Source organism: Schistocerca piceifrons, chromosome 1 (genome assembly GCF_021461385.2).
Source record: "Schistocerca piceifrons isolate TAMUIC-IGC-003096 chromosome 1, iqSchPice1.1, whole genome shotgun sequence".
Lineage (NCBI taxonomy): Eukaryota > Metazoa > Arthropoda > Insecta > Orthoptera > Acrididae > Schistocerca > Schistocerca piceifrons.
The window spans coordinates 1,192,522,798-1,192,538,355 of record NC_060138.1 but is presented as its reverse complement, the minus strand read 5'-3'; the positions used below and the strand labels follow the sequence as shown (position 1 = coordinate 1,192,538,355).

General features: G+C 46.6%; 1 protein-coding gene across 3 annotated transcripts in view; it reads left to right on the top strand.

Annotated features, from left to right (window-relative positions):
• Window positions 1–15,558, top strand: part of LOC124781541 (fibrosin-1-like protein) — a 714,430-nt gene that overhangs the window by 683,023 nt on the left and 15,849 nt on the right. For all 3 annotated transcript variants that reach the window (XM_047253869.1, XM_047253870.1, XM_047253868.1), the window contains exons 6-9: window positions 2,998–3,040; window positions 12,666–14,176; window positions 14,632–14,710; window positions 14,833–14,998. In XM_047253869.1, the coding sequence (XP_047109825.1) occupies window positions 2,998–3,040; window positions 12,666–14,176; window positions 14,632–14,710; window positions 14,833–14,998 (1,799 nt within the window). The remainder of the gene's footprint in view (window positions 1–2,997; window positions 3,041–12,665; window positions 14,177–14,631; window positions 14,711–14,832; window positions 14,999–15,558) is intronic.

The following is a 15,558-nucleotide window of genomic DNA, read 5'->3' as shown; positions in this document are numbered from 1 at the left end:
ATTGGACTCAAATCATTGTACGAAGATGATGATGAGGTCCCATACTCCGAGGAGCGTAGGGGACGATTTGGGAGACCCGCATCGCCGTACTAGGCAAGGCCCTAGTGGAGGTGGTTTGACATTGCCTTCCTCCGACGAAAAACACACCCAAAACATCACAGGATCACCTCCGTCCTGAATTACACTCGACACAAACACCTCTTTTGGATGTCGGTGCACTCTACATGTTGCATTATTTGGAGGGGAAAAGAAAAGGAAAACACACACACACACACACACACACACACACACACACACACACACACAAAATCGCAACCACATGTAATGGATCTGGGAGATGTTATTTTTTTTACCGTATTTGTCGATACCGAATTGTAAATGTTTTCTTATATTTTTGTCAGAACTTATTATAATTTGTCTTATTATATGTTAATTTACTTCTGTTTTTGAGAGTAAAAGCATATTGATTACTATTAGAAAATGTATCGAAGAATAGCAAAGAGACTGATTACAAGTGGAAACTTGTGAATTGTGTAAAATATCTTTGACGTTGGAGTCGTCTTTGACTATAGTCAGTCGGCAGCTAACTCTTGGTATGTGTAGACGGAAGAACAATGTGAAGGTCGCAGTCATAAATAATTTTTGAGTTATGTTACTATTATTTTTGTATTAACTAAAAAGAAGAAACTACATTTAAAGAAACTGTATTTGAAACATCAAAATGAGAGAAACACGTTGAACCACGTCATTTCTGCAGCTGACATAGATGCATTGTGGAATCATACTTAGACAACTGAAGCCAAGACTAATATCGCCTTGCAAACGTCTAACGGAAAAGGTACTGTCACGAAATATGGCAAATTTAAGTAAATAAAAAATAGTGACCATAGTTTCAACTTGTGTCTTAGCTGGGAAGCCATATTTCACACACCACACGACTTTAGTCACCTACTGCGTTTGGCCCATTGGAGATAGCGCAGCCTTCTACCGCTGTGACCAGTGGGCTTGCGCTAGGTATCAGAGTTCAAATGGCCATTGCAGTGCAGTTGCCTTCGCAATGTTCGCTTGTTGAGACGGATCTTCAGTCACTCACAGCAGCAGTCCCTGCCGCAGTGAAATCACTGCCGCTATTTGAGCGTCAGTTTTTGTTGTTGATCTAGCTATCGTAATTTCGGCTGTTGAGCCATTGTCCCCTTTGCACTTCAGAATATCTCTACGGCCGAAATCACGAGACAGAAATAAATAAATAATAAAAACTGGCGGCATTAAAATCTTTTTAAAAAATCCTGCCAAGTTCGAAATCGATTGTCACTGAAAAGGCGTGAAAAAATGGTTCAAATGGCTCTGAGCACTACGGGACTTAACATCTGAGGTCATCAGTCCCCTAGACTTAGAACTACTTAAACCTAACTAAGGACACACACACATCCATGCCCGAGGCAGGATTCGAATCTGCGACCGTAGCAGTAGCGCGGTCCCGGACTGAAGCGCCTAGAACCGCTCGGCCACAGCGGCCGGCTGAAAAGGCGTGACATTAATACCTTGTCTGTGTCGGTTAGGATCTTTTCGCGACAATTTTATGTTTTCGCACCTCAGTCGATGAATCACACTGTGGATTGCCGGTCTGTTGAAGACTCTCCCCCCCCCCCCCTCCTCCCTCTCTCTCTCTCTCTCTCTCTCTCTCTCTCTCTCTCTCTCTCTCTCTCTCTCTCTCTCATCCCTTCGGAACGCGTAGAGATATGAAGTTGAAATTTATGCCACATACTGAAATCTATGGTCCCCTTAGACGTTTAAGCTTCTAAGTGAATGGAGCCAAAAAACACAGCACATATGTCACATAGTTTGATGCTCGCAAACTCACTCTTCACAGTTCATATCGGCAGACGCACTATCTATATCCATGTCGGGCTTGGTGGTGTAGCGGTTAAGCGTGTGCCTGGAAACAGAGAGGTCGCGGGATCGAATCTCTTTCGGGCCACGAATTTTTCAGTCTTCGTTTTAGGCTGGCCTTCACCTCCGAAGTATGCGAGGAGTCGTCAGAAGCAACATGTGGTTCAGAGTCCACTGTAAATTCTAGGTTCCCTTTCCCTGGTTGGATAACTGGGCTAGGTTAGAGATACAGAAGTCGCCGAAGTGGCGTTCAGTAGAAAGATTTGCACCAGGCTACTGAGCCTTATGAAATTATCATCATCTATGTACATCATCAATTTTCTAAGCAACACTCAGAGCACGAGGCCTGCTCCACTTATCCGATTTTTCGTATGCCGTGAACAGAAAAGGGAAGTATCCCCCGCCACACACGCTGTTCAGGTGGATTGCGGAGTGTCGAGGCAGATCTAGATTTGGCGCTTCCGCATTCGGTCTCGTGGTAGATCTGTAGCTTACTGTCACTTCTGAATTTTGGTTTACACTTTGCGTCGCGCTGAACGTCAGTGAAGGCACTAACGTGCCTGGAAATTTGACACGAAGTTCTGGCGCCCCCTTCAGGAGCGCTTGTCGTAAACGCGATTAGGCGGGGCTATCTTGGAGAGGTGTTAAGAGAATGATTGACGGCAAGATCCGGCTAGCGGCTGGCGCTGTCAGCACCTATGCCAGGGAAAACCCATCTCGCTGGACACGCCTTTGAAGCTCGCTGGAGGGAACGCGTCTTCTGCCTTTCACTTCTTCTGCTTGCTTGTTTGTTCTAAATGGGTTTGTTTGGAGAGGTGCCGTGTTACACGGCGAGCAACAACTGACATCAAACGACTTCTCTAATCGGCTGACTGTGTGTGTGTGTGTGTGTGTGTGTTTCTTTACCCAAGCCACGATGTGTGTTAAGGCCCCGTAAAGTCGGTGTAAATATTGATCCTATCTCAGTGTCTGGGAAGCACGCCTGGGTATTTACTTTTTTATTGTGAGCGAGAGCTTTTTACTGGCACGGCCCGCGTGTGTAAACACCGCCGCCTGCTTGGGTTCCTGGTAGCAGCGACTCAAGCCATCTCTCTTTCTCTGTTGCAGGGGTCCGATGCAGGCTCTGATCTCTTCACCACCACTCGGAAACGTAAGTAATCCTGCACGCTTCTTGCCGTAATTGGTTAATTAAGTTTTCAGTCTGAGCTCCTGTCGTCTTGAATGGTATTCGCTGTGTGTACATCAAGTTTTTGTTCGTTTGTCAAGTGAATTATCTGTTGCATAGCCGACAGAGGAGTTACGTCGGCCATAAGCAGTTTGTTTTCGAAGATCACTACCAGTCACAGGGTTTATTCGCTCATCAAATAAACTTTTATCACTCAGTATTTTCATCACCAGGCAGTAACATTCACTATAACCGTGGCCTGAAACTAACAGTAGCTACGATTACGTGCTTTTATAGTTATAGTAATTTCATTGATTGACTGTTCCGTCGATTCTTGGTAGAATATTTTATACATTATGAATGAAACACTCGCAGCACCGGTGCAAATACTGTAGAATATTACCCCAATGTTGGGTGTGTTTCATTCATAATGTTAAGATAATCCTTCAGTTTTCGTTGCAGTCACTTGCGCAACTGAAAATTTTGATGTGTATTGACACCAAGTTCATTTCACTAAATTTTTAACAAAAGCATTAGAAGCTGTCTGAAATTACATTATGATTGTGTATAGGTTTCTGTTGTTTCCAGAATGAAACTTTCACATAGCAATAAAGTCTCGTTTTTCATGATACATTGGCTACTGCTTTTTGAACTTATTGACTGAGTGTGTTCGGGTTCGTACTTACGGTTTATATGTAAAAAATAAATTCACTCTCGTCATCTTCCTTTTTTTTGTTGTAAGAACTCGTCACTATCAGCACAGACCATAGTACAACTACACTTAGTTTTCACACAGGTTCGCCTTTCACATGCAGTGTAGTACGACACTCCACAGTCATGACGAATATAGGGTAATTTGAGGCCACTGATGTGGATAGGCCTATGTAGACAAAAAAGCGATACTCGTTTGGCAGTTTCCGGTTTCACAAGTGAAGGTGCAAAAAACTCATTGAATTCTTAAGCACACAATTGAGGACCAAAAAGATAGGGACACGCGAAAAGGAGCATTGTGTATTGACAGCCATTTCTATAACACCATACCGTACCGCACTGTTTATAGTAGAAGGTAATTGATGCCATTATTAATTGCTCATCTTTCTGTTATAAGTATTTCTTTCCTGGATAAGGTCTGCCCATCACAGTAACTGGTACAGATCTACTCTGAACTACTCTAAAAATGTATATTGTTGCAGGTAAATTCTCGATAATGAGCATGTGATATCAGGTATTATATAAGCTATTATAAGTAAATGTAACTAGCAAACTGTGTGATTTGTTAGTGATGTATTGAGGAATACACGTGAATGCAGACTTGTATCCCAACTGTAAATCGTAACAACTACTGTGGTCATTTTAGGTGGCGTTTTTAATTTCCTTCGGCGAGCACCTCACTAAGTTACACACCTGGCAGTCACAAGAGAGAAACAAGTTAGTCTTACTGCTGCTCGTATTGCGTTGGGACGTTAGGTGTAATTACGTGCAGCTTATCTCGTTCGATGTAGTGGCTCTTTCGTTGCTATTGTTTTCCTTCATTCCTTATCTTAACTGGCTTGCGTGTCAAGCTGACCGACGAAGAACTAACAACACATTCCGCATGATTGTGTCACAGATACTTCAGTATCTTGTAATTAGATGTCTCCCTTTGCAAAAACATGCGAGACTGACGATGGGTGTAGAGGAGGTTTTACAACGCAGAATCGGTCTGTTTGAGTGAAGATTCGATGAAATGTGGATCTTGTCTGTGACGCTGTAGGATCGTAGTCGATGACAAGGTGATAAGAAAGGGGACGACAGTAACTTACGATTCAATGTTGGCGGAAAAGCAAAATATGGATTTTAGGACGGGGGTTTGAATCGTGCTCCTAAACTCCAGTCTGTTAAGCGTTACATCACCCTACGGTGCGTTATTGACATTGGCTGAAGTGTCTGCATACGTAAGGGGTAAATCCGAACTCTACCGGCAAAATCTCGGACGTTGCTCAAGGATCCTTGGCCTCTAGTGGCTCCTTACAGAGTAAGGGCATTCCGGTTGATATCTTTCCAGGTTACCTTTATATCTGAATTGCACTTCAGATATCTCTCTGTCTTGCTTGGAGACAAACTTGCTCCAAGTCACTTCGATACTGCGTGTCGACAACAGTAATGCCCACTATAGTCTTCATACTTAAATTATTCTTGCGTTCAGTACTGCTTGCTTGTGTCCCAGGTTCGATTTTCCAACTGTGTGAGTTCTACGTTAACAGTGATAAACAGCAGCATGGATAGCTTCACTGCTGAAGAGTTGCCCTATATAAATCTCGTGTATGCGTTCATTGAATGCTGTAGAAGACCGGCACACCGACGCTACACTGTGAACTTCATCGCAGCAATGGCTACCGCATTACAGTACTTTTGTATCCTAGGGTTTTTACATGACAGTGTTTCGTGTTGTATGTTTTAGTGATTACGTAACATAGACTTCTTCACTGTTGTGTAAATATTTTCTCGAAACGAGGGTAATTGGGGTAACAAATCGAATAAAACATAAGTACGCTACTTTCCTTCGAGCAAGTGCCACAGCAGTTAAAAATTTCTCAAAAGGCAACATTTCTGCAATTAACTTTAATTACTGTTTGTTTCCCAGTATTGGAATATTTCGTCTATTATGCTGTTTTCCAGTGGTTGCTCGTCTACATCCGTGCCATAATTAACGTTATTATTCTCTAACGAGCCACTGGACGGATCCCTTATACCAAAATACCCCTAAATTTGTCTCAAGCAACCTCTGAAATTTTGTCGGTACGTTCGGGTTCACTCTGTTTTGTTGCTGTCGTCGTTGTTGTTTTGAATCCGAAGAATGCAGCTTTCCCAGTAGTCCATCCTTTGCAAGTCTCTTAATCTCTGGATAAATACTGCAACCTACATGAACTGTACTATTTTCAAGCCTTGATCTCCCTCTAAAGTTCCTGCCCCTCCTCCCAACCCCCCCCCCCCTCTCTCTCTCTCTCTCTCTCTCTCTCTCTCTCTCTCTCTCTCTCTCTCTCTCTCTCTGTCTGTCTGTCTGTCTGTCTGTCTCTCCCTCTCCCCCTCCCCCTCTCTTCCTCTCGCCCCCTCCCCCTCCCCTTCTCTCTATCTCTATCTCCCTCCCTCTTCCCGCCCCCCTCCCCATTACCATATTGGCGATTCCGTCATGCTTCATGGATGTGTCTTATCAACCGATCCCTTCTTTTAGTCAGCTTGTACCATAAATTCCTTTTACCCCAGTTATAGCACCTCCTCATCAGTTATTGTATCTTCTGCACACTACATTTCAAAAGCTTGTGTTAGTGTCTTGTCTCCAGCGCTTACCGTCCGTCCCCGACTTACTTTTGTTCAAGACTACACTTCAGACAAATACCTTACGAAAAACTGGCTAGTGCTCAAAGTTATATTCGATATTAACACAGTTCTCTCTTACAGCAACGCTTTTCTTGTTCTTTGCCATCTACATTATATCCTCTCCGCTTCCTGCGCGTCGTATACGACTCACGAAACTTGTAACTTTTGTCAGCATACAGAACCCATGTAAAGACACATACGCGCCGAAAATTTGCGCATCTTCCGAAATGTTTCGGTAGCTACTGTAGAAAGTTTCATTGCTTTGCGTCGTTACTTACTGAAGTTAGCCATTGTTCCTCTGTTATCCACAGTGGAGGAATCCAACCAATAATTTTTGGAAACGATTACATGTTATTAACTTACCAGGGCAGGTGATCACCTGCGGCAGAAATATTTGGTGGATAAACAAACTTATCAACTACTGGAACTAAAGAGGAAAAATCCTATCTGGCTATCCTCAGTGATTTTGCAGCCCATCTTCTACTTGTAGTGTATGATTTCCTAACGTAATTCACTCACTTACTCCATCAGCATTGCATTTAGTTATATTCCATTACCACTATATTACTTGTGTTTTCATTTTATAATTTCTTCTCAAGAGGCTATCCATTTCAATGAACTGTTGTTCCTTTTCTGTCTCTGACATAAGTGTCATCTGCAAACCTCTTCGTGTTCCTGAACTGTAACGCTGTTTATAGCAGCTGCTAGCCTTTTCCCAGCAGCTTTGCCAACATATGCATTTGACACGTATATTGCACACACCTCCTCCTCACCCTCTCTGTGTCCACCCTGTGCTCCCACCTTTATCTGTGTATCTCCTCCTCCCTACTCTTTCTGCCTCTTCATCTCCTCCTACCCCTCCTTTTGTCCACTTCCTGCACCCCCCCCCCCTCTCTCTCTCTCTCTCTCTCTCTCTCTCTCCTCTCTCTCTCTCTCTCTCTGACAGTATCTTCCTCCCCACTCTTTCATTCTGTCCGTACCCTCCTCTGTCCATCTCAACCTGTCATCAGCTATGTTCATTAGCATATGTAGCGCCTGCATTTCAGCTCAACAAAGCGGGACAGTACTACTCCCAGAGCGTGCCTTTCATGCAGGCCATGCTACACATAAGAATTTAAAAAATAATTTGTTTGTTCCTAAGATACAGGCCGTCGTACTCAGCACGGCGATTAAGCAGGCCCAAACTGCTCCAAGACAACACATCTGTCATGCAGGGCAGCCTACGTGTCGGCGCCTGGAAAAACACGGTTTTGCCCGTATCTCCGCTCCTATTGGAGCTAGGAGGTGATAAACCCCACAGTGCAGATACTCGTAAAGTCTGCTGTTCCTGTGCCAAATTCGGTTGAAATCGATTCAGGGGTTCGGCAGGAGATTCCAGACATACACTCTACTTTATATACGAAACAGATCACTGGACAGTTACGTTTCTAGCAGTCACATTATGTATCTCAACGCCCTCGGCTCCAGCCTTTTATGTACAACGTTATCCGGCTCGTAAGCTCTTAGGATGGCTCCAGAGTGGGAGCGCTAATTTATTCCGGCCCTCTGTGCTAAGTGAGGCCGAAATGCGCGTCTTCTGGCGGATGCTGGCGCGAGTAACAGGCGGCTCCCGTGTCGGAGGCGGAACTGGCCGCCGTTAAATCACTGATGACTGTTTAGAAACTCCGGCGGGTCGCCCGGGGCGCGCTGGACGCGGGCCAGCTGGCAGCGGCTCCGGAGATTTCAGACACAATTTGTTACGGCCGGGCCCGATAAAGTCGCCCGGCTATCTGTCCTCCACAGCGCTGCGCCGCGCCCGTAAAAAACCGCCGGCGCGCCGACGGAAAGCATCTGGCGCTTCAGCGGCGCAGGAAAGTCTGCGGGCTTTGTGCCACATAATGGACCAGTAGTGACGGGGAAAACCGCTTCCGGTTCAGCGTTCCGTGCCAAGCACCTGTTCCCCTGGCACATCTCGCATTCGCCAAGGTGTTTGGAGACTTGGGCTTCGGAATCGAAAGAGACAGATGAGAATTCGACTTGAGGACACTGCTACGGACAGAGGTCTGCACGGATGCATTGTGTATCTGTAAAGGTATTTAAGATAAATGTTTGATCGAGCCTCCGCACCAGAGGTCACTAACGCAAACCTCTGCGGTGACAGCGATTCAGAGGTAAGCGGGATCGAATCCTGGCTGCGGATGAAATTTTCACTGCCAGTATTTGGCGGGCTGGGGGAGGACACGACGCGGCGTAAAATTTCTGATCACCGGTCATTGCGTTAGTGTCGAGGTTTAAATTCCAAACTTCTTCGAAGTGAAGGCATGTGACACTTTTGGTTGTGGGGACGGTAAGCTTCGACAGCCTCGTCGGTGCTATCGGAGAGTAGTGGGGTGTGTGTCAGCACCCTCTCCCGTCACCCTATCTGTTCTCGCGTCCTCCTCCTCCTCCTCCTCATCATCAACCTCATCATCATATACACAAACACTACGCTACAAGCTACACTCCAAAAATACACATACGACTCAACTTTCACACACCCACACGTTTAGGTAGACTACCGAAGCGCAAGAACACACTTTCCGCTAGACGGCTGAACCCATTCCCATAATATATTTCATTTGGTATACAGAGCGTTATTTGTGTCGCCGTTTCCGGGACACACTACATTAAAGCCAGTGATAGTAGCACTCCATCCTAAACGAGTAATAATTACGGCTTAAACCAACAATAGTTTTTATTACCGATCGCATGTAATGCAGATAGATGGAAACGGTAATACTGGTACTGGCTCGTAACTTCGATTATTATTCCGCACATCCACATTTGCGGTCACCGGAAGCTCAGTCGTTTCGCATGCAATAATTTAGTGACGGACGCAGTTCAACAGCTTCCACCTCAAATTACAGTGTTTAAGCGCTCCTTAACACGTAACTGCCCCGAAGGAGGAAGTTCAAGAGTGAGTAGTCGTCACCTAAGAGGGAAACTGTAGTAGTACTGAGAAAAAAAAAGTTGAACGCTATTCGCCGGGAGCATGAGGAGCGGGGTATGTCGAAGCAGTAACTGCCATAAACGCAGAAAACAGTAATTAAAAAGGAACTTATTTCGTAGCATTTTCAGACAATTGCGATTGTTTAACTTTTATTTTGAAAAAAAAAAAAAAAAAAAAAAAAAACCCAGCGCCTACTTAGAAACAGACAGGCAGAACTGAAGGCGAGAATTCCTGCAACAGTTATTTTTTACTAGTGTATTGTAACTCGTGGAGAGAACAATGGATAGATAGTGCGTGTAATACCATGGATATTACACCGTTTTCTCATCCAGGGAACTAACCACGTAAGGGCTTATACTCATAAGTTGTTTCCAAATATCACAGAGCAGCCGGCGGTGTTAGAAAACTGGTGGTATCGACTGGTTGATAATTTATGTCCCTTGAAATGATCTTGGAGTCGAACGGGCACGACAGAAAATGGCTACCCTTTCGCATTTTGTTCTGAAGGAATTTCAGAGAATTCTTGCATTCGTACTTGACTGAGTACTGGTCCGACGAGAACGACGTCATTAGATAGAGACAGCGAGATGCAGTTTTAGGTCTGACGGTCAGAGCGAATGTGCAGTTACAGGTTTCGCCGGCAGAGCGACGGCGACGAGAAAGTGTGCCTCGAAGGCATCGTCGGAGAAAAGTAGATGGGTAAACTTTCGGCCGTCAACAGCGTAGTTAACGCGCTTAGCGAACCGTGAAGAAGAATCTCTCTCTCTCTCTCTCTCTCTCTCTCTCTCTCTCTCACACACACACACACACACACACACACACACACACTCACTTCTATGCTAATCACATTAACGCTTTCTCGGCGATCCGTAGCTGGACTGTCCGAAAGAGAACTTCCATTTGCGTCGTCGATTCCGGTCTTTTAGGCCACACCTGACTTCCCGGTTTTATCCTTCCCGTGTATGCATGATAGTTTACACAATAACTATAACAAACACGATTCGGGAGGACTTTCCAATTATGGAGTAACTTCACACGCACAGAGTCATTACAAAGGAATATAACAGACCTTTCCATGAAAGGCGATAGTACTGAAGATAACCGTGTTGAAGAAGCAACTTTGGAATTAAATGCCTTGCTGGTCATTGTATGGTCGGAACTCTCCACTTTTTTTTTCTTTGCATCAATTATCTGACTGCCCTCTACAGCTCCCTCTAGTATCATGGAGGTCATTCCCTCATGTCTTAACAGATGGCCTTTCATCCTGTCCTTTCTCCTTATCAGTGTATTCCACATATTCCTTTCCTATCCGATTCTGCGCAGAACCTCCTCATTCCTTACCTTTTCAGTCCACACAATTTTCAGCATTCGTCTGTAGCACCACATCTCAAACGCTTCGATTCTCTTCTGTTCCGGTTTTCCCACAGTCCATGTTTCACTACCATACAGTGGTGTACTCCAGACGTACATTCTCAGAAATTTCTTTCGCAAATTAAGATCTATGTTTGATACTAGGAGACTTCTCTTGGTCAGGAATGCCCTTTTTGCCACTTCTAGTCTGCTTCTGATGTCCTCCTTACTCCGTGCGTCATTGGTTATTTAACTGCCTAGGTAGCAGAATTTCTTAGCTTCATCTGTTTCGTGACCATCAATCGTGATGTTAAGTTTTCAGTCAATGCCAAGCCGAATAGCTGCTTGCATAAGGGGCATAGGTGGACCAACGCGTTATTGACTTTCTCAATTTGTGACACTCTTTTTCTCGAATAAACGATCCAGATTTTTTTAAATTGTAATCATTCTTTTGTCTGTGCATATGCATTACATCTATCGATTTCTGTCCCATTCGGGTAATTCCTTCGCGGTGCAGCGTTCGTTTTGTCTTGCTGTGTACGTCGGTCAATTGCCTGGGGTTGCTGCATCAGGGTTAGTTCACGCGACTCGAGACACCCTACAAAACTCGGTTAAAAAAAATCAGATATCCTATTTCTAGCTGTATTTTAAATACCAGAAAATGAGGTAAGGATGCGTATTTTTTTGCCTTCGTTTGTATCTCGTATGTGACATCCCCGTGTGTCGTGGCATACCTCATTGCGAACTTAATGAGGTTTTGCGAGGACGAAAAGGAAAGTTGTTGATAACTGGAGAAGATTGGAACGAAGCAGTTACGGTTGAGAAATAGGAGTTTTATAAGTAAAAGAAAAAGACAAAAAATGTGATAGTATTGGCATTTTAACAAACAGACATTGGATTTTCAAATGGTCGAATGTTTTTTTGGTACCTTTGAAGCTAAAGTTACGTGTTAAATCTACCTTTCTTCAGAGGCGCTTTTATTCGTGTATATTGGTCACATGTCTTAACTAACTGCAGCAGATTGCAATATTACGACTTCTGTCGATGAGACTTACGGATTTGACTTCCACGTCCCGAAAGCTAATTGGAAATTGGCGGTCAGATTGCAGCCTTCCCTGCCCGCGAGCCTTTTTTGAGCAGTTACTAGGCTCCGCGTTTAGATAGCAGATTAGCAGCGGGCGCTCAATTACCGCGGCCTCTCACCGGCGTCCGCGCGTCCCGAAAAATAGGCAAAAAGGGGTCAGCGAGGTGGCTCCGGGACTGTCTGGCCCTCCTCTCTGAAATTAGCTGCCTCCTGGTTCTCTGCCGCTCCGTCGCGACGTTCCTGGCAAGAAACGTAGGCGCCGTGAGCTACGCTCAATGTCCCACAGTCACGTGCAGAGTTTATACGCACAGCCATTGTCGGTAGGCTTGTGTTCTTGTTGTGGTCGTCAGCCCGAAGACAAGGTTGATTTGCCTCTCTCATATAGTTGATTCTGTGCCGGCGTATTCATTTCTGCATTACTATTTCAACTTATATACATTTGAACTTACTGTAGTTAAGCCTAGGTGTGCCCCGTACTTCCCCGCATTACCAAAGTGCTGATTACCCGTCATTAATGTTACACGTAATAGTGCGGTCAGATCTCCTTTCTGGCGCCATAATGTCATTTCAACCATCGAATTTAACCATCGATATAGATTTGCCGTCAGAGCTATCTATATGTCTTGCACGTTGTAACATTCTGAAGTATTGCACAAGAAAATACTTCTAGAGTAATTGCGCTTTTTCATTTGTCATCTCATTCAGACTTGCCAGGTCTTTTTAGGAGATGCTGTAGGCCTATTTTGTTGCTGTAAACATTAATCCACGATAGAAGTCAAGTAAGCAACTTTTGAAATTCGTTCTCCAGTAATGGGGTTAGCTGCACAGACGACATTTCTGTTCTGTTGCAGATGAGTTACCGGGCAACCCACCACCGCCCACAGTGGCCCTCAACAATGGTACCGGCTCACCGGGGGCAGGTGGCCACCGCAGCCCGAGCCCGTCGCCGTCGCCCACCCCCACTCCTACCCCCACTCCGATCGTCGCCGCCACCGCCGCTGCCGCCTCCAACGCCGCCGTCTCTGCCGCCTCGGCTTCGGTCATGTCTGCGCTGTCCCACCCGCTCCACATACAACCGCACCACCAGCCGCCACCGGTGCCCATGCAAGTGTCGCCGCCACATCCACAGCAGCAGCAGCTGCAACAACAGCAGCAGCCAGCAACACCAACATCTCTTCTCCAGCAGCAGCAGCAGCAGCACCAACAACAGCAGCAGCAGCAACACCAACAACAGGAGCAGCAACAACACCAACAACAGCAGCAACAGGCCCAGCAGCATTCACAGCAAGCACTGCCGCTGCCAATGCAGCAGCAGCAACCCCACCAACAGCCCCCGCCCCCACGATTATCTAGCCCTCTTCTCCCGCCTCCTGCGCCAGTGCACCCGCATCACCACCAGCAACAACAACAGCAGCCACCACCACAACAGCAGCAGCAACAGCAGCTACCACAGCACCAGCCACAGCAGGCTGTGCACGCGCCTGTGGCCGCGACCTCGGCTGCGGCCGTGTCGTCTCCCTCTGCGGTGCCCTCGAGCCTGCCCGGCACGGTGGCCGCGGCTGCAGCTGCGGCTGCGGCACCGGTGCCTGCTCACGTGGCAGTCCCCGTCGCGGCTACCACGGCTGGCGCCTGTCACGGCCCCCTCGGCGCTCCCGTACCGACGGCAACGGCTGCGGCGGTGCGCAGTCCGTCTCCTGCCGGTGTCACCGTCATCCCAGGTGGACCGCACGCGCACTTGGGCCATCCCCTGTCTCTGGCGCACGCCCACCTCCACGGCCATCCCCACGGCCTGGGGCACGGTCATCCCCACGGCCACACCCACCTACACGGCCACGGGCACCACCACCACCACGGCCTGGTACCCGCTCCGGGACTGTCCTCGGTTCCCGCGACGGCGGCGGTGCCCCCGACTTCGGCTGTCGCTCCCGCGCCACTGCCAGTGCTCGCCAACGGCAGAGGTCCCGGTCCGGCTCTGTCACCTCCGCAGCTGCAGGCGGCACTTCCCGTCGTCACGACGGCGGTGGGTGCCCTGCCGGGCGTCACGGGACCGCCGCTGCTGGGTTCCCTGGGGCCGTCTGCTGCCGCTGCCGCTGCCACTGCTGCTGCACCAGTCGCTCCGGGACCGGGTCCCGGACCGGCCCCCGTGCCTGCCCACGGCCACCCTGCGGTGCCTGTGAGTGCTGCTGCTGCCCACGCTGCTGCCGCCGCAGCTGCGTATCATCCTCCGCCGGCCTCTGCGCTGGCTGGCTATCCCGGCTATCCTCTGTATGCGCCCTACGCCTCGTCGCTGCAGCACAGTCCCTACTTGGCGCCACCTTCACCACGTGCCATAGTCTCTGCTGCAGCTGTCGCTGCGGATGCGGTATGTATACCCTCCGTTGCTGTCTAATTCTGTATATGTCGAGTTAAATTTAATTAATTACAGGCATGTTTTGACTGTGGAAGTACACAGGGAAGATCTAGAGTATTAAGAAATGCATCTTCAGAACAGATCCATGAAGGGTGGTTTCTATACTATTAGCAAAAATTTAAAAAAATAATTAGCTAATAGTTTACTATTGATTTCCCAGTAGTTAAAAAAATCTTGCCAAAGACGCCTTGCGACGATAATCAGTGCATCAGACTGGTGGTACCTTGCTTAAGAATATCTATTGGATCTCCCTCCCTCCCTCCCTCCCTCCCTCCCCCCCCCCCTCTCTCTCTCTCTCTCTCTCTCTCTCTCTCTCTCTCTCTCTCTCTCTCTCTCTCACACACACACACACACACACTGTAAATGTGCCTGACACCATTTACTGATGGTCATGTTTATTATTCCAGAGAGCAGCAAGATCACCTTGCTCAGCTACTTCCAAGGTGCCGCATCATAGCATAGCTGCCTCAATACCCGTAACTGCTGGTGAGTTAATTGCTTTGTGTTATTTTGTTACCATTGTCCTTCTTTTGCTTCACATTCAGTCTTCCATTATTATAATTCCACATCACACAAACTTCACTTTACATTCCTGTTCCTTGTTTCAGCATCAGCTCCAATTGCCACCACAACAACAGCACCAGCAGTGGCAACAGCTACAGCAGTGGTAACAACGACTACCACAAGTCACCGTGATATTCTGACGACTCCTGTTGTAGGTCGCAGTCATTCGCCACGAGGCCACAGCCCAAACCGAGAGAGGGACAGCTACAGGTAGAGTTCATTCTGTTTGTTTGGCAATTGCATAAACTCGCAACATTTCCCCTCACCCCACTTTCTATTTATCTCTCATTCCTCTGCCTTTCCCTCTCTTCCTTTTACTGTCGCCTTCTCCTCCTATAAATAATGTTAATGTATGTTGTCTACCCATTGACTAGGTGTTAATACCACTCTATTCTCTTTCCTCTTCATTTTTGTATTTTCCTTTCCTGTGTTCATCATCATCCTGCAATATTTACAATCTGCAGCCAGTCAATTTCCTTTTTAGTGTTTTATTTTTACAGCACTCCACCATCTTATTTTCTCATTTTTCCTCTCTGCCTGTATCTTGAATTGAAAATTTTACTATGCAGTTACAAGTGTAGCTCCTTTTCCGTGTGGGTTATATGGAATTTTGCTGATTAGCAAAAAGTTAGAAATAACTCCTTTAATGTGCCATACTTATCACCTTATTTTGCTTCCATCTAGCATCTTTACAACTAAGCCTTTGCTCCTTTCTGAAGACAAGAGTATGTAGATGTTTTTGTACTTGCATTGTCAGCATTTATTTGTTA